The sequence below is a fragment of the Brassica oleracea genome, chromosome C9 (genome assembly GCF_000695525.1).
Source record: "Brassica oleracea var. oleracea cultivar TO1000 chromosome C9, BOL, whole genome shotgun sequence".
NCBI lineage: Eukaryota > Viridiplantae > Streptophyta > Magnoliopsida > Brassicales > Brassicaceae > Brassica > Brassica oleracea.
In genome coordinates, this window is record NC_027756.1 from 9003722 (window position 1) to 9028397 (window position 24676).

The window sequence follows — 24676 nt, forward strand, 5'->3', positions numbered from 1 at the left end:
TTAAATCAGATGAACAATTAACCAAGCAGAATGAGAAAATAAATCTATCAATCCTAACTGTGATCAAAGCATTAATAAAAACAAGCAGGTCAGATTTAATCAAGACTTAAACAGATCAGAATTATTAAACTAGCATGATGAAAATAATAAATCTAGCAACTTAACTATCAAACAATTCTACCAACATAGCATCAGATTCAATCAGATTTAAAACCTCAATGATCAAAACCGAAAACAGTTTTGATTTCAAAAATATTCGATTAGGGTTTTAATATGTGATTTGATAATTATAGTATAATTAATTCTGATACTTATATTATTTAGGGTTTATAGATATAGGGTTAGGGTTTATCGGATTTTAACTCGTAAAATCCGATTTGGAGTTTTAATCATGTATGAACATGATTTAGGGTTTGGGGTATCAAACTTTTAGAGCTTCGATTTACTCAATTAGGATTTTTGATCTATTACCCTTGATTCATAAAGATTAGGGTTTTAGGGTTTCATTCTTTATCAATCAATCCATGTTCGATTATGGGTTCTTAGGTTTTGAATTACCTTTTAACCTTAGATGATTGTTGAATCGGACCACCAAAGGAGTTGAGCCGCGACCTGGACACAAACGGGACGCAAGCTGGAATGGATCGAGTCGCTTCTATCGGGTCGCAGACGTCCTTTGTTGCTTGATCGGGAACGCCTTGATCGTCGGACGCGAGCTGTCTGATGCTGTCGCAAACGAGGAAGAGGTCGCGTGCTGAAGCTGCTCTCTGGTCGCGAACGTCTGAGTTAGGATCAAGAACGCCTTGGGCTGAAGCTGATCGGGGACGCGAGCTGGAACAGATGCTGGAACAAAAGACGCGATCGGGGTTTAGGGTTCGTCGGATCGCCGGCTAGGGTTAGAGTTTTAGGGTTTTCGATTTGGGTATTAGTTTAGGGATGTAGAGTTTGGTGCTGATAACATGTTGTAAAAGTAATGGAAAATTCTATTTTTATTCATAACATAGAGGTTTCTTATATAGGAGATTACACCGTCATAGATAAATGAAAAGATTACAAATCATAATCTCTTGGTTATGAGTCATCCACTATCTGGTTCGTAACAATAAAACTATTTTTGGCATTTTCTATCATAATAAAGTCAACAAAGCATTACAAATCTTGCAACAAAGATACTCAAAAAGAACTGGACACTTTATATATTTTCACGGAGATGAAGTCACCTTCAATCCCAAGATCGCAGCGCACGTTAACGGCTGCGCCGGAATCCTAAGGCAACTCAAAGCGCCGCCTGCAATCACCGAACAATCGGGCCGCGGCCGCTGATAACCTACGCCGGGAATACAATTTCCGGTGAAATCAAACCCAGAGCTGACTCTCGAGCACTCAGAGCTAAACCCGGAGAAGAAGTTGAAAGCAACGGTGAGATTTATCAGATTCCTCAAAGAACAAACCAAATCAGGAAGATCCCCGGATAATTTATTATGTGCGAAGCTCAAAACTTCGATCTCCGACAAGCAAGAGATCGTGTCGGGGACATGACCCATCAACGAATTGAAACTAACATCAAACACTTCAATTTCGCTAAACATCCCGACCGATTCCGGTATACAACCGGTTAACTGGTTATTCAAGAACAGAACCTCCTTCAATCTCGAACCGGATATACCGAAACTCGTCGGTATTTCGCCGGATAATTTGTTATTCGCCAAATTAATCACCGATGCGGATGAGTATCCGAGATTCCGGGGGATTTCTCCGGTGAATTGGTTGTTGTTGAGGAGAATCGCGTCTAACTGTTTGTTGAACAGATTCTCAGGAACCGAACCGGTGAAACTGTTGAACCGGAGATCGAGGTAGATGAGGTTAGGGATGTAGATTGTGGCTTGAGGGAAAGAGCCTGAGAATCTGTTGTTGCTGAGATCGAGTTCTTGAAGAGACTCCAAGGCTCTGAAAGAAACTGGGATTGGGCCTGAGAATCTGTTGCTGTTGAGATGGAGGATGGTTAAGTCTGAGAGAAGAGAGAGGTCTTTGACGATGTTGCCTTTGAGATTTGCTTTGTTTAGATCGACGGCGATTACAGAAGAACCGGAACAGAAGATTCCTTTGTAAGAACAGACATCTTCACCAACCCATGTCTTAAGAACACCAGATGGATCTTCTGTAATCGCGGATTTCCAGGATTGAAGAGCACTGTAAGCTGCATTTGTCTGTTGCTTTCCGCCACCGCCGCCGCCGCCGACCCAAGCTCCACCGTCGCCGATTCCGACTCCAATGCCGTAGTCTCCAAGGCATGTACCAAGAAACAGAAACACAGTCAGCAGCTTAAAGTTGTTGCCTTTCTTCTTCTTCCTCACCATTTCTTTCTTGTCCCCTCTTTGAAACTCAACAGACAAGAAGAAGCTTGATTAAAAGTTGGTTGCTGTCTTATGTGTTTCTTGGGGAATGTTGAAGCTTGGAAAGAGAATGAAGTTTTGAAATGATTTTGTTGAGGTTTATTACAGTGAGTAGTGCGGTTGAAGCATTCATTAATGATGAGTGAGTACGGCTTATATGGGGGCAGAGGTTTTATGGAGTTTTGCATCTGAGTGTTACAGTTTTATTTTCAACTTTTCGTCCAAGGCCTCGTGCTCTAATTCATAACTATAAGTTGTTATTTTTAGAATACTTAATTCTTAATTTATTAATACAATAAATATATACTGTTATACTCAAAACATAAAATAAATTTAAATACAACACTAATTTTTTTTAAAAAAAAATAATACAGAAAAAGATTTAATATCTAATTTCAACATTTATTTAAAATAAAAATAATAATCGTAGAAACTAATATAATAAATTTAATAAAAAGCATAAAATTTATATAATATATTTGGTTTATATAACATAATTAAAGTTCTATAGTATATTAAAACATAAAATCTTGTTAAAAGAATAAAACATAAAATTAAAAAGCAGTAGCCACCTAAAACAGTCTGAATAATGTTCCTAACAAATAAGAAAATATTATTATTTTGGTAACCGTGTGTACATTTTTGTTATGTTTCCGTAAATGGTGACTTAAGTATAGATGATCCGTTGACAAAAAAAAAGTATAGATGATCCACATGGACAAATATACCATTTTTATTTCATCTTCCCATTCAAAGCCGACGTACTTGTGACAAAAAGAACATATCATTGTGGTTTGTAATAACGTTGAAGTTGTTATAAAAAGAACTGGAATTTATTTGTATCGCAGGAATTTAAATAAGGGCAAAATTTTATACCCGTAGAAAGAAATAACACTGATACAGAGAGAGAATAGAATAGAAGTGTTTTTAGGTGTGCTTTATAAACGAACGCAAATGTTCGTATATATAGAAGAAAATTTACTGTGCAAATAGTGCAGCGGGACCCACATCTTTAATTATTTCAAACATTACGGTGGCCGCTTTTGTTTACTTTCGTAACAGAAGTAACATATTTTTGAGTTAAAAATAATGTCATGTATTTTAAGAGCATCAATGCTAGAATTACTAATCCCTATGAGTTTTCAAAATAAAGATACAAGTTTATTAATATTTCATTAGTAGGTTTCTTGAAACTTTGAAAATTTCAAAAATAATAATATAGATATTGGTGAAAAACTTTCTTAAAATTAATTATTATTAATGTTCTAAGGTTTTGTGATTTATTAGAGCAGTTCTTAGATGAATTCTTACCATTTAAGACAAAAGAAAAAATAATTAATATTGGTGAGAGAGTATATAATTTTTTTTACTGTGGAGGTTGTCTGGTTGCACTTCTTTTTCCTGACTGTAAAGTAAACAGTATCATAATGCACTTCCTTTAAGCTAAACAAATGTAGTATCATATACAGGCTTCAACTTTGCATAACAAAACACCGATATAAAATGTATGAATATGTTTTCAACAAGATGTAATAAAGAAACCAATAGCAGGTTAAGTAAAGTAATTTTAGTAAATCTATATATCATAGATTAACCAAACTCAGAGTAACCATCAACAGTCAAAACTCTTCATTTCAAAGGTTGCAGAAAAATAGTTCTGGATCCCATATATTTTCAGTATTTTGAATCGATAACTAAACAGATTGTAAGATACAATACCTCTTTCTCCTTTCCAGTTTTCATAAATGGCTGATTAGAAGCCCAATAAGCTCCTCCAGAAATCATATTTTTATTGGCTAGAAATAAAACCGAATCATTTACCTTGTTTTGCGGATCTTTCTCAAGTTCGATTAATAAAAAGTGGTCATTTCAATCTCAAACACATGTTCAAAACCAAACCGGAACCCACCTAGCCGTTAGATTCCAGTAACCACACGACAAATAAGCTTGTTCCATCAGCCAATGCAAAGATTGTGTTTATCAAATGAAGCTTGTACCTTATTTTTTAATGCCTTCTTCGGCTCTCTCGTTCTCCCATCCGCCACTGCCCCAAGGATCATTATCTCCATTCTCATTTTCCAGTATCAAAATTTGGACATGTTCCAGTTGTTGGTGACCTCCAGATACTTGAAGCTAAATATATTGTGCTCTGAACCACACATTGTATATTTCTACCATTCTCGTTTACCTCCTGCTTCGATACAGTTTCGTAACAGTGTGTTAGAAGACATGAAATAGGAATTTTATACTATAAAGGACTATATAAATAGCAAATCATTAAAAAAAATTACAAAACGATAAGAAAATGCAAATGATTTACTGCAGCCTACTCAGAGGTTCGACCTGCACTTGAAACATAGACATGACTGTCTTTAACATCACACCTCCACAATCATAACTTACAGTGATTTAAGAGTGAAGAGGAAGAAGAAAGATAATGGATGAACGTACCATTGTTCGTCCCTGAAGGAGGCTCTTAGACGATCAATGGCTGATTAAACTATCCAGTTGGCAAAAATTGAAATGACAGACACAGGCAGAAGCCACACACGTCAGTTACGTCAGTAACATTATAAGTAATCTTATCCCCATTTGGTAACAATAGCTATGACATAATTTTATCCGCAAATCTCGTGCAAAAGTGCACATTCTTGCCAGCAGCTGTTTCAATCATGCGCTATGGCATCAATGAGGACACGAAACAAACAATTCAACTATGTTAGTGATGAATAATGTATACTGTTTGAAATAAATTCTGAGAGGTATACGGTTAGGAAATCAAAAGCATGATGAATGAGACATCGACACATACCTCTTCATCAATCATCAGCATCTCAAGCCCCATATATAAGGATGCCCCCTTTTCAAATTATTGTCATCTTCCAAGAAATGGATTCGCCTAATCAGCATCTTGGAATCTACGGGTCCTGGTGAAACCTGAGCAAAGAAAAATGGAAAAAGAGTTTGTGCGGTGGTGTTAGGAATGAATTTAAGGAACTGGGCAAGAGATTGTTGGGTTGAGGTATATATATGGTGATGTGTTTCAACTGAGTGAGTAATGATGGTTTCTTGAAGAGGCATAGATATTTTTGATTGAGAGGAGGGATGTGGAGAGGTACAAAGAATCTTCACTTGATGAGTTATAATGGAGCATTGAAGTGCCATTGTTGTAGTCGTAGGAGTTACACCAGTGAAGTTGGGCAGACGAACAGATTTGGAGTCGCTGGAGACGTCTGAGGCGAGTAGGCTAAAGAAAAGGAAGCTATAAGTTATACAATGGGCTGACTATTTTGATGGGTTTGGATGGTTCGAGACCCATCATCTAAACATTCGCGATGACGTGGCAGTTTGATTGGTGGGAAATATTTTGTCCTATGTGGCACTCCTAAGAAACCTCAAAATTAGTTGTTTTTATATAGTAGTGATTTTATATACATATATAATATTCAGGCAATTTAATTTTTGAATAATTTAATTATTTTTATAATATTACATATTTATGGAATCATTGCAATTTGGTGATGATCTTCATTAGAGATAAATCATTACAACTATGATAAACCATTGCAACTATTGGCAACAATAGACTTTAGTGATGAATCATTGTAACTTTTAGTTTTAATCCTTGAAACTATTGGTAATGATAGACTTTAATATGAACCATTGCAATTTTTAATGCAAACCATTATAACTCTTAGTTAACCATTGCTTGGTTTTTAACCATTGTAAAAACAATATCTAAAGATATATCTTTTCATTAATTTTTTTTATACATTTAAATAGTCCAAATAAATATCTAAATAAATATCTTTTCATCTATTTCTTTTTTTATCTTGAAAAATGATCTATGAATGTGTATTTTTCTTATTTGTTCAACTTTTATATATTATCATTTTATATACTATATTTCTTAAGAAATCTAGAAAATAGCATCTACTACTTAATCAACCAACTTTCACAAATTAATTTTTATGAAATATAATTTATATTACCGAAATAACACAACTCTACGTTTTAGAATATAACTTATCTTTTTTTCATTTATAAAGATTCATTGCAAACTATAACTATGTTTTTTTCCAAATCTAAGCATTCTAACTACACATGTAATATTTTTTTTACTGTACATGCATTTTTATATGGTTTCAAAAAATTATGAATATAAAAATCTCTTAAACTTTATAGATTTAGTAAATGAGTAGACATATATCTTATTTGGTCTTAATATATATGTAATTTTGTTACAACCAATATCATCAATAAATGTAGTTTTCTAATATCATCAATAAAGGAATATAGGTCTAAATAAGATAATTTTGTTACACATGTATTTTAAAAAAAAATTATATAAAATATGGCATATTTTTCTACAAAATGAGTTCCCGTGTGAATTCGCACGGGTTCCTTACCTAGTTAAGATAATATAAATTGAGATATTTTAATAACTAAAATAGAATATTATGTCGTGATTAAAAAGTTTTTTTATCAACCAATGCTTAAATTCTAAAATAAAATTAACAGCGCCAATTCTAAAACAAAACTAACCGAGGTATATATATGTCTGAGTTAATTGTTTCATTTTCTTGGTAATTGGTTCATAGTCGCTGCTATCAACTTTTTGTTTTGTTTTTGGTGTTAGATATCTCAAATTATTCTTCAACTTTACTGCATATATCTTCTTAAATGTCACGAAAAATAGGTATTCAGACAATCAAATTCATAAATGTTTTTAATCTCAAATATATTTTACGGTTCTCTTTCTCTCATATAAATATAATTTATTAACTGCTTTCAACACCATTTGTACTCAAAGAGCTAATTTAAATCAATGTGAGTTTTTATAACAAACTAAACTGATTTTTATATGTTTGTAATTAGTCAATGATAAGTGCGTTACCATTTTTATGTATACTCTCTTTCTGAAAAGCTAAAGTTATCTTATACATGTAATTTTTAAGTTCAAATGACTGAAATTTAGTTTTATTTGTTAACAAAAATAATACTGTGCGTATGTAAAGGTAAATACTTATTTATAATAATAAAGTAGAGAAGAGTCTCTCCTCATGCAGCCAAATCATCCATACCCTATTATATTTGTTGATACGTGTAATCATTCAGAAACAACTTGAAATACTTTTTCGGTAAGTGATTTCTATTGGGCTGATAGTTATAATCACAGATGGAATGGACTTTTAAAATATTTTGCCTTCTCGGCCCATTTCGTATCAGGGTTTCACTCATCTTCCTAAATCAAGTTTCTGAGAAAAATCAGTGTGTCGTTTAGGATATCACCTCCTTCGACTTTCGGTAACTGAGCGAAGTCAGTGTGTCGTTTAGGATATTATAAATCAACGGAAAACATATTAAAATTACAATAATTACTTTAAAAGAGTAAAATACTATCTTTAAAATTATAATACAGTTTAGTTAGAATAATTATACAATTTTGAAGCTTCTATTATAATTTACTTTCCCCAAATCTAAATTTGAATATATTAAATCTCAAATTACCGTCTTCATTTTATTTAACAAATTTGAGACTAAAATCTAAAGTTATACAAACATAATAAAACTAAAAATGGTATTTCTCATAAAATATTTTTTATCTCATAAAATATTTTTTATCTACTATTATATATTTAATTTTCAAAAATCTATATGGAAATTGATTATAATTTTAAAAAATCAAACATAACTTAAAAATTTAATTATAATAAATAATGTGCACAAATTTAATTAAATTGTATAAAACTTAAAATATATAAATTATATAAGCAATTATAATTTATTGAATAAAATTTTATAAACAAAAAATCTCAAAAATAAAATTTTAAAGGTGGATGAAAATATAGTCAATATTATTAAAAGATATATAAGCACAGTTTGGACCTAACATTGGTCTATTGTGTGATATTAACAAATTTGAATCCTTATATTAAGTATACATCTCAGTATGTTGTCCAACAACTTAATTATCCATCTAATTCAACTACTATTGAAATATTTCTAAAATCAAATAGCTAAAAAAAAATTTTACAGAAAAATCTGAGATTGCATTCTAATTAAATCTTACTATATCTTCACAAAATAAAATATACAGACTAAAAAATATCTAAATAATTAAATAATTTCGTAATTATTATTAAATAATTATTTATTCTACATTAATATTAATTTAATTTCAACTTATACACACAATACAAAATCTATACTATTATATATATATATATAATAATAATACTATTAATTATTAAATTAAACAATAAATTCAATTAAATTATTTAATTTATTAATTATTTTATAAGTTTAAAAAGTAAATTGAATTATTTATAAACACAAAATAAAATAAATTCATAAACTTTAAAATATAATTTAATTCACAGAAAATATTATAAAAGTAAAATTAATTTAATGATAACTAATTATAATTTATAAATTAAACTTTTTTAAAAAACAGTTGGATGTTAAAAATTATAGAAATATGTAAAATCACTTGATAAAAATAAAATATTGAAATTAACTATCTTTATATCATTTTATTGTATAGTGGAACGAGTTACCGTTAACTTTTTATGATTATAGAACTTTACGGGTTGTTTCATCAATCATATAACATATTAGTCAAATATAAAAAAAATTTAGAAGACATTAACTCATTTATATTAAAAATTTGATAAAAACAAAGTTTCCCAAGTGAAAGACATGTTAAAATTAGTCTATTTGAATTTGGATTTGTTAAAAATAAACTAAATCAAATTCGATGCACATCAAATAACCAAATTACTGTATTTAGAATCTTTGATTATTTTATGGTTATATTTGTATAAAAATCTATTTTGACTATAGAATACTAAAAATATAAAAAATTATAACTTCGATACACATCAAATAAAAAAAATTATTGTATTTTGAATCTTTGATTATAATATAGTTATATTTATATAAGATAAAATATCATTAATTAGACAAATACTTATTAAATTTACAATTATTATTTTATTAAAAATATATTTTAAATAGATTATAATATTCCGTATAGTATGGGTTAGTTATTAAAATGATTATAAATACGTTTTTCTGCAATTTTTATTAAAATTACTCTTCACAGATCTAAAAATATAAATATATTGACATCTAAAATTAATGATTTGATTTATTTCACAAATTTAAGACCAAATATTAATTTATACACATGTAAAACAACTAAAAATGACATTCCTCTTACACTATTTTAATCTAGTTTTTTAATATTTAAATTAAGAAAATATATATAAAGAATAGTGATTATACTTTTTAAAAATTCAAAACTTAACTTTAAAAACTAATTAAAATAAAAAACAAATTAAATACAATTATATAAACTAAAAATACATAAATTCTGACATAATAAATTGGGTAATTCTCTCAAAAAACTCATTTTCAAGTTTTTATCACCAAAAGAGTCCACAAAGAGGAAAATGACAAAAAAAAATTCATTAAAGATGCAAAAGACCATTTTATCTCTTAATTTATAGATATATAAAAATAATAAAAAATCAAATTATTTGTTTTCAAATTTGAACTTTTTATAATTTTTTGTTTTTTTTATATTTTTCAAAATTTCTTTTTTGAATCTAAAAAGCTTTTTAAACTATTTAAAAAAAAATCATTTGAAATTTTTTTATTTTAAAATTTTTAAACTCATCCCTTAACTCTAAACTCTAAGTCTAGATTAGTTAACATTAGCGATATAAATGTATATTTACCATTTTAATGAAAAAAGTTTCGGTCATTTTTTTCTTTCGGAGCTTTTTTAATAAAAATAAACTATCTTAATGAAAATTCTCAAATAATTTTGAACAAAAATAATCCTGCATTTTGAGATCGTGGGTTTTATTATTAGTGGGCTACGCTCAGCTTTAGCTAAGCATGCTTGTATGTGGGCCGATGCATAAACTGTTTTCGAATTTTGTCCTCCATTTTTTAGTTTACTACTTTACTCTGCTAATTTTATTTCTCCTACCTAAAAAACAATAAAAGTGCTGACTTGTGTATCCCAATCCCCCAAGAAGAAGTAGAAATCGAAAGATCTGAAAAACGCACAAGGGCTTGGAAGATGGCAATAAGGTTCATAATAATGGTGAACAAGCAAGGCCAGACTCGTCTCGCTCAGCACTACGAATGGCTCACTCTCGAGCAACGCCGAGCTCTCGAAGGCGAGATCGTTCGTAAATGCCTCGCTCGCAACGACCAGCAGGTTAACCGCCCCCTACGGCCCTACCCGCCTCTTTCTCTTCCAGTTTCGATCGTTATTTTGATTCTATTCTCGTCTCCATAAATCACCAATTGGAATCAAACTAATTTTGGTTTGAGATGTTTCATGCTTGTTAGACATATCTTCTAGATCATCCTAACATATGTTGTTGCTTTGGTTATGTAATAAACAGTGTTCATTTGTGGAGCATCGTAACTACAAGATCGTCTACAGACGTTACGCATCTCTGTTTTTCATGGTTGGTGTTGATGACGATGAAGTAAGTTATTACCTTACCTACCTCTCTCTTTGTTTTGCCACCTGCAAAAAAAAAAAAACATCAAATGCAAATGAGTTTGTTTGCTTGTCTTGTCCTAGAACGAGCTGGCCATTCTAGAGTTCATACATCTTTTGGTTGAGACTATGGACAAGCATTTTGGAAATGTGGTAAGTTTAGTAGTGAATCAACTTTGTCTGGTTTTGTGTCTCCTCTTTGTGATCTTGTTGTATGTGGACATTTCATGCATACAGTGTGAGCTTGACATAATGTTCCATCTGGAGAAAGCTCATTTGATGCTCGAGGAAATGGTCATGAATGGTTGCATTGTCGAGACTAGCAAGGCCAACATACTTTCACCTATACAACTCATGGACAAAGCCCATTGAAAAGTGTTTGCTTCCATTTCATTACACTCTTGTATTTGTACTTCACTCTTTTGTCCAATTCGAATTGAGAAAATAATAAACCTGTTTTTGTTTCTTTCATGCTTTCAATGGTACTTGTGTAGTGCATAATGGATATAAAAGAATGTGTCAGTTCTCACTTATGTTCCCTTTCTTTTTCTTATCATAAATAATTTATTTTAATCAAAAACAGTCTTCTAATCCTCTCAAACTTTCTAAATTTGTATATATGTTAAACCAAAAGCATAACAAAGTTTTACACAACAATTAGACATATCAAACCAATTGTCAATGGATTGTGTTGTCTTGCAGTGATATTGTGAAGTGACAGAGGGATAACCCTTAGCTTTCAGTGGAAACTTTAAACAATATGCCTTACCAATTCACATGGTCCAAAAATTTGTGAATAAAACCGGCTATTATTTACTTTCAACTATAATTAAAAGATGTTTGAATATGGAGGAGTATATTAGTATCTTATTGTAGTCTGCAACTGTACGTATTTTTGTGGTTGATGGCGAAATATCATTTGAATTTTATTTTTTGATAAAAAGCTATTGCATACAACATGATTCTTAAAATGATCGACAGGAAAAACAAGAATGAACATCATAACTTTTTATTAGATAAGATTAATCTTTCGATTTATACAACAGAAACTCATCCATCTTCGATCTCATCCTCCAAGTAAAATGTAATAAGTGCTCTCCCAGTTTTTATTGTTCACCATTTTAGTTTTGCCGGAAAATACTGCAAATACAAAAAAAAACATATATATAGACATTATATTCATAGTAAAACTGAGAGGAATAAGTAAATTGCATAATATATATATTTACACTAATACACATTCTACTGATATATATTGTGTTTTTTACCTTGTTGATAAGTGAAATGTAGTAAGGCTTCACTTGTTCGACGTCTACCTGAACTTTGCTCTTACTGTATAGGTCATACTTACTGCAGTTTTATTTTAATAGTTAGAATAACAAAAACAGACTATAGATTCGTGATATAACATCAAAAATATTTAAATATTCCTACTTGAAAACAAGGAGCCACTTGAGATCTTCCCTGTCTTCTTCGCTCATCAAGTGTGTGTAGGTCCCCGCCTTGTGCAATGCTGCGTGATTATTTGAATGTTAGAAAAAAGCAGCTGATATCTATACTTGATTTACTGAGTGGAGACCATATAAGATTGACATTTAAATACGTACGATAAAAGGAATGGTATCGAATAATGAAGAGACCAGCGTGAGGAAGAGTTGTGCCATTCTCCTTAGCCACCTATTTTAAATTATCAAATCAATCAAATTGTAAGTTTTTGGAATTTTTAATCAGGTTCACTTATAGCAAATAAGAAGAATATAAAAATAATGTAGTTACCAAATACATGTAGTCGTCGTGACCCCATGACATAAGAACATTGTCCAATCCACATCCTTCACTGTAAACTCCATTTTTGGTGTTGTATTTTGGGTTGCTATTATCAGGATTTTCTTTGAAATACTGCAATATAATAGTGGAAATATGTTAAATAAGACTGCAACTTATTCTTCGTGTACGTTAGAATTTAGAAACAAACTTTTCGAACTTTTCTTTCACAAAATCCGAAATAAACTATAAATAGACAATGTAATTTTATTCTGTACCTTGTGGTGGATATTGGCCGAGTCAAAGGCGCATCCAACTGGAAATGTATCGCCTGTAACCCAGTGGAAGTTTTAAAATGATGTACAAATTTGTTGCTATTTTACAAAATGAATTGAAAATAATTCTAGACTAGCCTATAGCCCAATAAAATGGCAGAATAGGATCAAGTTAATCGTATATCCAACTCATCATTCAAGTAATGACATTAACATTGTTATCAAAAAAAAAAAATAGCCCAATAAAAGTTTGTAATATGATAATTCATGTTTAAGACATACCAACGACAGCCCACTGGGGAAGACCACCGAATTCTGGCAAAAGCAGAACCTTTCCAAGATCTGTATAAAAACCGTAGTAATTCAAAATCCAATACTGACCCAAGATAATAAAAGTTATCTTGTGCATGTAATCTAAGCCAGAGTATATTAAAAAAGTTATTTTTCCTGTAAACGTTTAAATGTTTATGCTCAATATGAATACAACCAAAACAAATTAGACTTTCAGCTTATATCATAACACGTTTTATTCCAAAATAGACTTACAGCTTATATCATAACACGTTTTATTCCATAAAGAAGGCAACAGACACAAACAAAAAATCGTCGAAATTGTTGACCTTTTTCATATTCAACATTTATTACGTGGGTAAGGTGAAAGTTTATCTAATTCATATTACTAGTATCATTGGGTAGTTGCAGTTCGAATCATCAATTTTGTGAATAACTATTATATTATACATGTAAAGGTAGATTTTCAAAAATGTGCATATAAATAATTATGATAAATTATATCATTATGATAAAGCAGAACAAGACATGTACCATGGATTAGAGCAGTGAGATGGAGCCAGTCTTCTTTAGGATAATCCGTCCTAATGGCTTCAGCGGTTTGGAGAAGGTGTTGAATTTGAGGCTCGTCCAGATCGGGATCACTGTCATCGACCACGTTGTTCAATAGTTCACAACATTCCCATATACTCATATCCATTTTGTTCAGTTTTCCATACTCTTTTCTCATTTCTTTCACCTGTCCAATATTTCCAAAAATTACAAGTTTAGCTAATACTAAATACTTAAATATAATAATAAAAAAAAAATACTTAAATATAATAATCCTTGTGATGTTGTAAAAAAATAAGATTTTTTTTGGCTTACAAAGTCATAAGTCTGGTGAATGTGTTGCATCCTGTAGAATTCCTCAACACCTTTCTGTCTCTCGCTTGCACCATTCTCATAATCCCTAGATAGAGAAAAAAGAGTGTAACTGATTTTGAGGAAATGCAACATTTATGTCCATTTTATATCACATTAATTATGATATCTCAGAAAATAAAGATAACAAACAAACCTAAATGAGTGCCCCAAGAAATTGATATCAGGAGCATCAAATCCATCAGCTTCTTTGGATTTTGAAACCACTAAACCTCCATCCCACAATACTTCATCATCCCTCTCATCTTTCATTTTCTTTTCCTCGATTCTTGAATCTATAATAATCACCACAAAATTAAAAATAAAAAAAAACGTGTCTTCTATTTTTGTGTGTAACTGATCTTAATCTACCCTGCAACAATTTGATTATATATCTATTATATCTAGAACTCTCAAAAGATATCCAATATTGTGAAAAAAAACTTATTAAACAACTAATTTATGATCTTGGCAAAAATCTGAGACGCAATATGTTATTGTCACTATAATTTTGGCATGAACGGATAACTAAAAATACAGAACGTTGAAAACACGAGTTTTTTTGTATGTTTATGTATCTTACCATCATTGTTCAAAACTAATAAGCTAGCCATAGGACATAGATAATGATTTTTTTAACTAGTCTCTACTATTTCAGAAGAAAAAAAATGAAGCGTTACCGGAGGTGAAATGTTCAACAAGAACAGTCATGATGCTAGGAATTTGATACGCAATTAAAGAAAAAAAAAAAGAGATAACGAGGTATTGTGAAAATTGTGATGAAGATGGAAGAGAAGAAGAAGGTATTTATATTGATCCAATCAAAAAGTCCTTCCTGCAGATTTGGAGACAGTTCAAGTCCTTAGATCACAAACTTAACTTCGTTGTGTCCTCAAACTGAAATTAATGTTCAAAAGAGATGTCATACTTCTCCGAATCTTTGTTTCACCTAAATCACGCGCTCAAATCAGCACGTGTACCTCATATAACAATGAGAATAACAATTTAAAGCAAAGTTCGTGTTCGACACGCTCGGAAGTGTGAGTTTCTTCTCTTGAACTATCTTATTTACTATTTTGTTAAACTTATCTCTTGACGCGGATTCTTCTATTTATCATTTACTATTTCCGTTATTACTTGAAAATATATATTTTCAAAATGATATCGGTCATTAATTTCAAAAAAAATACGAGCTTGTACATAGTTATATTGAACTTTTACTTAGTTAAAGATAAATCTAGATAAATTGGATTGATTTGTTCTCGTTTAATTTATTTTATATTACCCTTATATAGAATGGTTAACATATGGGGGTGATGAACTTTTTTTTAACGTATGGTGGTGATGAACTAACACAAGGTGATGACGAAAAAACGGCTTATTCGTGCACGCACTATGAAGTCAGAGAAAATACATACCCAAACAATTTTAACGTGCCAAAACATTCCTAAACTAAATAGGAATTTGAATTGCATACTTAAACTCATAATAAATAGCTAAAACATTTCTCATAACTAACACGTGTCAGTCCATTTTTAAATATATTGATTTATTTTTATAAATAATTATCTTTAAGTTTTTATCATTTTCTTTGTTTGTAAAGTGCCACAAATAATTAAAATCATCAAATTGACCTTATTTATAATTTCAAAACTGGAAATAAATTATTTAAAAATTTGTAATTTTTGTTTGTAGTTATCAAAACCAATGTTAATCACACTACGCATAATGTGTGCGTTTGACCCTAACCTAGCGCCGAATCAATTATTTGGTAATTATATGAGAATTAATCGGGAAATAGTTTTGTAAATTTTTGTGTATTATTAATATTACATACTAGTTTTGTAGCAAAATAAAAATAATGTAATATGATCTAATGATTTTGTGCGATATTTGTTTTCTTGAGATGCTGCGTTCGAAACTATTTTTGGTTAACTAGCCATTCTTTTCTTTTTATTAAGTAAGGGTAATATTATTAAAGATCTCTACTGTAAAATCAAATTTCTAAAGAGTATTTTTAGTTATGTTGATTAAAATTTGAATGACTATATTTGTAAAGAGAATTTTATATAAATATAAATTGAGTGATATTTCTTGTAAATATTACATATGAGTAAGATTATGTATAATTAATTTTCATGTTTTAATAAGGTAAATAACATACTTTGATAACTAAATTAATTAATATATTGTATATGATAACTATCTAAATTTCTGATAAATAATTAAATTTAATTAAAATCTGGTAGAAAAACTAAAATTGAACTTTTCAAATTAAAATTATAAATACGATAAATTTGATTATTTAAGTTATTTAAGGTATATTAACAAAAAATAGAATTATATGGACTAAACTACAAAAAAAAAATTAAAAATAGTCCAAATCATCACATAACCGGCTATAGGCATGTTTTAGCTATTTATTATGAGTTTAGATATGCAATTCAAATTCTTATTTAGTTTAAAAAATGTTTTGGCACGTTAATATTGTTTGGGTATGTATTTTCTCTGGTTTCATAGTGCGGATATGAATAAACCGTTTTCCCGGGTGATGTGATGACTAACACACTTCATTCTACCAAAAGATACCATACAAGATAATCTTAAAAATGAAGAAATGTTAAAGGAAAGAGAACATTCTAATAATAAAAATATCTAAGCAAAATCTACAAAATTTAAGAGTCCTGAATTGGGAAATAATGAAATAAATTAGTCCTTAGAAGCAAAATAAAATAAAAATAAAAATCGAGAGTCAAGAACAGCTGTGTTATTCTGTTTTGTGATAATTTAGGAATATTAAAGATATATTAACAAGTTGGAGGAGAAAAACAAGTCAGAATGACGTGTATGATTATCTCCATTTGCTGCGTTTTGACCAACCTTTGAGTCAGCATCTACTCAGATTTCATATTCTCCGCGGAAAATTAAGAGTTTACCACTTTCAAACTACCACTTTTTATTTTTACCATCACTAAATAGACATTTTCAAAAATATTTTCTTCATGAAATGGCAAAAGACTCTTATGTTCATATTTTTTATATATATAATAAATAAATATTTAAATAAATAAATATTTTAAAAAATAAAAAAATAATTTTTTTACTAAATTATACTATTTCGAAATTCAAATCATAAATCCTAAAACTCAACTTTAAACTCTGAACCATCAATCCTAAACATTTTTTTTTGAAATACAAACCCTAAACCCTAAACCATCAATCCTAACCATATTTTTTTTTGAAATAAACCTTAAACCCTGAAACATCAACTCTAAATCCTAAACCCCGAAACATCAACTCTAAACCATAAACCCTAAACCCTCAACTCTAAACCCTAAAACATCAATTCTAAACCCTAAACCCTAAACTTCAACTCTAAACCCTAAACCATCAACACTAAACCCTAAACTATCAACACTAAACCCTAAAAAGTAACTAAACCCTAAACCCTAAAAAATTAACCCTAAACCCTAAAACATCAACTCTAAACCCTAGACCCTAAATCTTCAACTCTAAACCCTAAACCCTAAACCCTAAACTCTAAACCCTAAAACCCTAGAGTTGATGTTTTAGGGTTTAGGGTTAATTTTTTAGGGTTTAGGGTTTAGAGTTGAAGATTTAGGGTCTAGGGTTTAGAGTTGATGTTTTAGGGTTTAGATTTGAAGGTTTAGGATTTTAGGGTTTAGGTTCGAATATCAAAAAAATATAAGGTTTAGGATTTAGGGTTTACATTTAGGGTTTATAGTTGATGTTTTAGGGTTTTGATTTGAAGGTTTAGGGTTTAGGGTTTAGAGTTGATGTTTCGGGGTTTAGAGCTTAGAATTGATGTTTCATGGTTTAGGGTTTAAAGTTGATGTTTTAAGTTTAGATTTAGGGTTTAGGGTTTAAGTTTAGGGTTTAGAGTTGATGTTTTAGGGTTTAGATCTGAAGTTTTAGGGTTTAGAGTTGATGTTTCGGGGTTTAGAGCTTAGAATTGATGTTTCATGGTTTAGGGTTTAAAGTTGATGTTTTAAGTTTAGATTAGTTAACCTTATTTTTTTTTTGTCAAAAGTAATCAAAAGGTTATAAATGTCTTTTATTCTTCGTTAAAGATGAAGATAAAAGTGATTAGTGTAAATATAAAAAGTGGTATTTTGAAAATGGTATTTTTTGGCAATTTTCCATTTTTTTTTTGTGTTTTTCTATGATTACTCTTTCTATTTTAAACCTGATTTTGTTTTTATATTATTCGATTAAAATGATCTAGACTTGAACTTAAAGCATACCACTAAAACTTCCAATTTAGGTAGTTTGTAGTAGTTAAAACGTAATCATCTGGTTGACATTGGTGATAATATATTTATTCTTATATAATATATAAAAATAGAATTGATTTTGGAATCTTTAACATATTACAAATGTTAAAACTTAGTTTAAAAAACTATATTACAAATGTTCCCAAAAATATGTAAAATTAAGTGTTATTTAGTTTAGATGCTGGTTCAAAAATGATGCTAAAATATGAATTTATACGATTCAGCACATTTTAAAAGAGTAAACTGTAACATATTACGATTTTTTAACTGACATACGAACCAATTTCCTTAGAAAGAACACACACACCAAAAACAGTGTTTTTCTTATGTAAAATTGTAATTACATCGATGTTTTATTGGGTAAATGCCATTAATTCGCTTTTTATTTTATTTTTCACAATGTCAAAAATAAAAGAGAAATTATGTCAATTTAATAGATTTTCTAACGTGCTATATACTACTGTATAAGAAATTGCGGCGGGGATACTCTACCATCCATTGCACTTTGTCTTCATGTGCAACTGCAACCCGTGATGTAATCGTTTGATTTTATACCAAAACTCAAAAAACTAATGTCTAATCCAAAATAGTGTATTACCTTACTGTTGAATATAGCCTAATGTAATTTATCTTTAAATCATTTTCTCAATCATCTAATATTTAGTATATAGGAATTTTGATAATGAAATTTTGATTACTGTAGCATATATATATATATATATATATATATTTAATAATTATCATGGGTTAGCATGTATATATATATATAATAATAATCATGAATTTTTAGTCAAAAATAGTCATGAGTTTTGTCCCTTTGCTAAAATAGTAAGACTTTTTAAAGAATATTTACTAAAAATAATTCATATTTTAATTTTGAATGCAATTATATATCTTATATTTGATCAAATGCAAAGTAACTTAAATGGCTATTGAAGCTAACTCCTCATAATCAAACAAAAAACATAAATATAAGTTTATGATTATAACCTAAAGAAATTTGTATGAAACAATGAAGTTTTCAGGACAACATAAATGCAAATAGTTATAAAATAGATGAAAATATAGATTTTAAATCATATTTTTCTGCTTAGTAGATTTTATATAGAAGTATACCAAACCAAAAATTATTTGCTCAGTCGTAATCTTTTTTCTTTAATTTGAATATAAAAAAAGTTAACAATAAAACTTTAAGCAAACCAGATTTTACATAAAACTCATGGTGTGGAAGACTCATGCGAATTTTTTGATATTTTGTTTTTTATAATAATAATTTTTTTTTTCACATTTCTCCCTCTCTCAAACTATATACAAAACTCTAATTTTATGTCTTTAAAACTCTCTGACCTCCATAAACTCTTTGAATTTGAAGACATCAAACTTTAGATCATTTTTTGTTTATTCTCTTATCGTTTTTACAATTTTATTTTATTTTGTAGATTTTTCACTCCATGATTTTTATCTTCCATCTGATAGGTAGATCGATATATTCTAGATGTGCATTTTTGTGTTTGTTATGTTAGATTCAAATAAAACTATCATCCACCTTAATGCAATTGTTTTTTTTTTAGTTAAAACTTCTAGTTTCAAAGTTTTTCTCTGTTTTGAAACAATTTTAATGTTTTAAATATGCATGTTTCTCATAATTGAAACAATATATCAGATTTTATTAGGAGATTTCACCCATAATTTTACTATATGGACTACCAAAATTAGTAAGATTTCATTTTTCACTAATATTGTATGTTTTTATGTGTTCAATCATAATAAAGCTATAGATTCATCTCAGTGTGATTATCTTATTATTTTATATAAAACTTGAATCACGAAATGATTTGAACTTTTTCTTTTAAAAGATAAAATATGTATCTTTAGTTTTATATTTTTTTATCTGTTGTGTGTCCATGTAAACATATATATTCAAACTCAATGTGGATATACGTGTTTTATATAGGACAATTCTCTCAAATAGTCATTTTTTAGTTTTTGTCACTAAAATAACACTAAAAAAATAATCAAAAACAGCTTCTTTTATTTTGAAATTTTTAATTTTTTTTAAAACAATTAAAAATCCTATCCTCTAAACTCCATCCCTTAATTTTAAATCTATATTAGTTAATCCTATGGATATGTAAATGTATTTTTACCCTTTAATAAAATTTAATTTGGCCATTTTCCTCTTTGAATCATTTTGTGAAAATAAATTAAAAAAAACTATCATAGGAAATTTTTTATTTCATATATTAGTTATAAAAATTTTATTTTCGAATTATATTTTCAGATTTGAAGCTATTTTGATATTTTCGGATATAAAGATTTTTTTTTCAGATTTCCAAAATTTACATATCTAAATGTGATGCGACAGATTTTATCAGTAGACTTCATCAACACACTTCACCAGCAGATTTCAGTAACATTTTTCATAAATTATTTGATTTTTTTTTTGAAACAATATTAATATGACTTTTATGTTTTTATTATTATAATATGTAACTTTGTAAACTACTATTAAACATAAATTTTATATGCTTTTCTACCACGATCATCAAAAAAATAAAATAAATTAAGATCTCTAAATTGTATTAAGCTTTAAATAATGTTAATATGCAAACTATAGAAAAAGTTATAACTATAACATACAAAATTATATCACAATATTAAACATAATAATTTTCAAAATAAAACTTATATATTTAATATAACAAAATTTTAAGTTCATAAGTTTAAAACAACATTTTATTTTCACGAAACAAATTCAATATAGCAAAAAAATACATAAACAACATAAATAAACATAAACAGATCATATTCAAATTTCTTTATGAAAACAGACTTCACGTGAAGTCTTCATGAGTCTACTCTCATTAGCTACATTTACAAATTAAGAAACAAAAGTATTATTAAAAGTTAAGAATTTTTGAACTGAAATTAAAGAGTAAATATAAACGAATTTTATGTATATGAAACGGAAAAAAAATGTAAAAGTTGAATTAAAATGCATATAGAATTTAATTTTGGTTGCTTATGTTGATTAGTGATACTGATGATAATAGTATTTTTTGTTAAGTGGAAATGATGAGAATTTTCGGAGGATATCAATATATTTCAAAACTGGTATTTATGAATAATTGATATATTAGAAAGAAATGTCAAAAAGTAAAAAAAGGTATTCTATTTGACCAAAAGTTTTAAGTTCAATTTGAAAAGCTTATTTTTTTATTAACCTGAAAGTATTCTGAACCTATGGAATGGTCTAGACTAATCTCTAATGGGAAGTACAGTCCACAGATTAATTTTTTTTTCTGGGTATGCAAATGGATCTTAAAACATGAGTCTATATCTGTGAGGCATCTGGAAACATCACAAGGTAGTTTCTTCTAGGAGAGCCCATTATTTAATAAGTTTAGTTTTATTTACTATGTTTAATATAATTTATGTGTTATGTATGGTTCAATCTGAATGCATACTTACAAAAGAATTAAAACATTGTGATGAGAAATATTATTATTGGACCGAACAAAAACAAGAAGAGACTTATTAAAATATTGTGATAAGATTTGGATGACGCTAAAAAAAATGCAAAAAGTAGCTTGACCTTTTGAATGTTCAATCAGCTCGTGCCCTCTTTTCGTACGCAGAGGACACACACCGACACTGCTTACGACGTCTCGACCAACTGCGTTCCATTTGAGTTTAATAGTGTACACGTGTTATGAAAAGAACCGGGTTTGTTGTATCACAAGAATTATACCTGAGAAATTCGGGATACAAAAAATATAACATAAAAAGAGGGAAGGAGATATAAAGAGAGAATAATTTTCTATTGATGAGATGTCTATTATAATTGTCGAACTTCGTTCGTTTATATAGAAAAAAAATTCACTGTGCAAATAATGCAGCGGCCCCACATCTTTTATATTTCAACATTTTCGGCGTTTCTCTTTTTGACTTTCATAACACTCTTCCTTGGGACCGGTGTCACTATCCACTCTCGCTTAATGTCTTTATTGTCTCGTTAAAAACTTTTCTCGTAAAACCCAATAGAAAAAACCATAGTAAGGTAAAAAGAGTACAACCATGTAAGCTCCCCCTCGAATAAGCAGTTATAGATCCTTCTGATGACGCATTCCAATGTTATGGACGTGTTTTCTGAATACCGAGGTAGGGAGTGATTTTGTGAAGAGGTCAGCTGCATTGTCGCATGATTGGACATATTTTACTTCATTCTTTTTCTTCTTCACGAGCTCTTGAGTGTATGAGAAGAACTTCGGATGAATATGCTTCGATCTATCGCTTTTGATATATATGTCCTTTGTTTGAGCAACACATGCTGCATTATCTTCATATAGAATAGTTGCCTCTGTATTTTCGTCAATCCCGCTGCTTGAACAGATGTGTCGGCTCATTGATCTCAGCCATACACATTCTCTACTTGCTTCATGGAGTGCAATGATCTCAGCATGATTTGAAGAAGTAGCCACGAGCGTTTGTTTCTGAGAACGCCAAGATATAGCAGTGCCTCCGATCGTGAAAACGTATCCTGTTTGTGATCGGGCTTTGTGTGGATCTGAAAGATATCCTGCATCTGCAAAACCAACCATTTGACCTTTTGAACTTTTAGGATAAAACAAGTCTAAATCAATGGTCCCTTGGAGGTAACGAAAAACATGTTTGATCCCATTCCAATGTCTTCGGGTTGGAGATGAGCTGAATCTTGCCAAAAGATTCACATCAAATGATATATCAGGCTGTGTACAATTTGCAAGGTACATCAGCGCTCCAATTGCGCTTAGATATCGTACTTCCGGACCAAGTATCTCTTCTTTCTCCTCAGGTGGTCGAAATGGATCACTTTCAATATTAAGTGACCTAACGACCATCGGAGGGCTAAGAGGAGTTGATTTATCCATGTTAAATCGTTTCAACACTTTTAGTGTATGTGGATTGATGCACAAATATACCATTTTGTGAACGTTTTATTTGTAGGCCAAGGCAATATTGTGTTTGTCCAAGATCTTTCATCTCAAATTCTCCTTTGAGATAGTCTGATGCCTTTTGTATTTCCTTTTGAGTTCCGATAATGTTAAGATCATCAACATATACCGCGATTATTACAAATCCGGATATTGTTTTCTTGATGAAAACACATGGGCATATAGGATCATTCACATATCCTTCTTTTGTTAAAAGATCATTGAGACGATTATACCACATATGTCCAGATTTCTTTAACCCATATAATGATCTTTGCAATTTTATTGCACATAACTCTTTAGGTTTGGAATTTAATGCTTCTGGCATTTTAAATCCTTCAGGAACTTTCATATAGATATCATTATCTAATGATCCATATAGATAGGCTGTAACAACATCCATGAGACGCATCTCGAGATTTTTATCAGCTGCTAGACTCATCAGGAATCTAAACGTGATTGCATCGATTCTTGGAGAATACGTTTCTTCATAATCGATTCCAGGTCTTTGAGAAAAACCTTGAGCCACTAGACGAGCTTTGTATCTCGTAATCTCATTTTTCTCATTTCGCTTTCGAACGAAAACNTGTGAGCACAATAGATCCAAATACTTCTCGTTTATTAAGCGAATCAAGTTCAGCTTGTATTGTATTTTTCTATTGTTCCCAATCATGTCTCTTTTGACATTCATAGACAGATTTTGGTTCTGGATCATCGATTTCTTCATTTATTTCACTTGACACAATATATGAGAAAGCATCATCAAGATCATTTTGTTCATTTCTATACCATATCCTTTTATTATGGATGTAGTTGATAGAAATTTTATTATTACTTTCCGACTCATGATGCTCAACTTTCTCAGTATCCTCATCATTTGTTTCTTCCAAAATACTTTCTGTTATTTTGGATGTGTTCTGTTTTCTAGGATTTTTATTCTTAGAACCAGCAGGTCTGCCACGATGCAAGCGTGTTTTAGACTCTCGTGTATCGTCTGCTTTTCCTTGCTCATTTGATTTTTTGATACAAGCAGGAGCATTCACAGCTGGTATATGAGATTTAGTAATCGTCTTGGTATCCGTAAATGCATCATGTATCTGATTAGATATACTCTGTAAATACATGATTCGTCGAACTTCTAGTTCAGACTTTTTAGTAGGAGGATCAAGATATAATAACGAAGGTACACTCTATTTGATATCATTTTTCTACATTTTTGTCTTCTCCCCCTAGAACTGGGAATACTTTCTCATCA

At 29.7% G+C, this 24676-nt stretch overlaps 3 protein-coding genes across 3 annotated transcripts; 1 reads left to right on the plus strand and 2 right to left on the minus strand.

The window, feature by feature from the left end:
* Positions 1 to 1109: 1109 nt before the first annotated feature.
* LOC106315693 (leucine-rich repeat extensin-like protein 4) lies at positions 1110 to 2512 on the minus strand. Its single transcript, XM_013753493.1, has one exon. The coding sequence runs from the start codon at positions 2355 to 2357 to the stop codon at positions 1203 to 1205; it is 1155 nt and encodes a 384-aa protein (XP_013608947.1). The 5' UTR covers positions 2358 to 2512; the 3' UTR covers positions 1110 to 1202.
* Positions 2513 to 10403: 7891 nt separating this feature from the next.
* Positions 10404 to 11453, plus strand: LOC106316509 (AP-4 complex subunit sigma). The gene is made up of 4 exons (XM_013754412.1): positions 10404 to 10629; positions 10820 to 10906; positions 11005 to 11073; positions 11158 to 11453. The coding sequence occupies exons 1-4, from the start codon at positions 10489 to 10491 to the stop codon at positions 11290 to 11292; spliced, it is 432 nt and encodes a 143-aa protein (XP_013609866.1). The 5' UTR covers positions 10404 to 10488; the 3' UTR covers positions 11293 to 11453.
* A 368-nt stretch (positions 11454 to 11821) lies between these two features.
* On the minus strand, positions 11822 to 15045 carry LOC106313856 (inositol oxygenase 2-like). The gene is made up of 11 exons (XM_013751781.1): positions 14834 to 15045; positions 14311 to 14449; positions 14118 to 14202; positions 13785 to 13989; positions 13242 to 13301; positions 12963 to 13015; positions 12697 to 12819; positions 12528 to 12597; positions 12355 to 12433; positions 12189 to 12270; positions 11822 to 12060 (listed from the first exon to the last, which is right to left on the minus strand). The coding sequence occupies exons 1-11, from the start codon at positions 14862 to 14864 to the stop codon at positions 12034 to 12036; spliced, it is 954 nt and encodes a 317-aa protein (XP_013607235.1). The 5' UTR covers positions 14865 to 15045; the 3' UTR covers positions 11822 to 12033.
* Positions 15046 to 24676: the final 9631 nt, after the last annotated feature.

Coding starts and splice junctions, on each gene's coding strand:
- LOC106315693 (XM_013753493.1), bottom strand. CDS start 2,357: ATGGTGAGGAAGAAGAAGAAAGGCAACAACTTTAAGCTGCTGACTGTG.
- LOC106316509 (XM_013754412.1), top strand. CDS start 10,489: ATGGCAATAAGGTTCATAATAATGGTGAACAAGCAAGGCCAGACTCGT. Junction 10,907..11,004: donor TTGGTGTTGATGACGATGAA/GTAAGTTATTAC, acceptor GTCTTGTCCTAG/AACGAGCTGGCCATTCTAGA. Junction 11,074..11,157: donor ACAAGCATTTTGGAAATGTG/GTAAGTTTAGTA, acceptor TCATGCATACAG/TGTGAGCTTGACATAATGTT.
- LOC106313856 (XM_013751781.1), bottom strand. CDS start 14,864: ATGACTGTTCTTGTTGAACATTTCACCTCCG. Junction 13,302..13,784: donor TCTCACTGCTCTAATCCATG/GTACATGTCTTG, acceptor GTTTTTATACAG/ATCTTGGAAAGGTTCTGCTT. Junction 12,434..12,527: donor TCGATACCATTCCTTTTATC/GTACGTATTTAA, acceptor ATAATCACGCAG/CATTGCACAAGGCGGGGACC.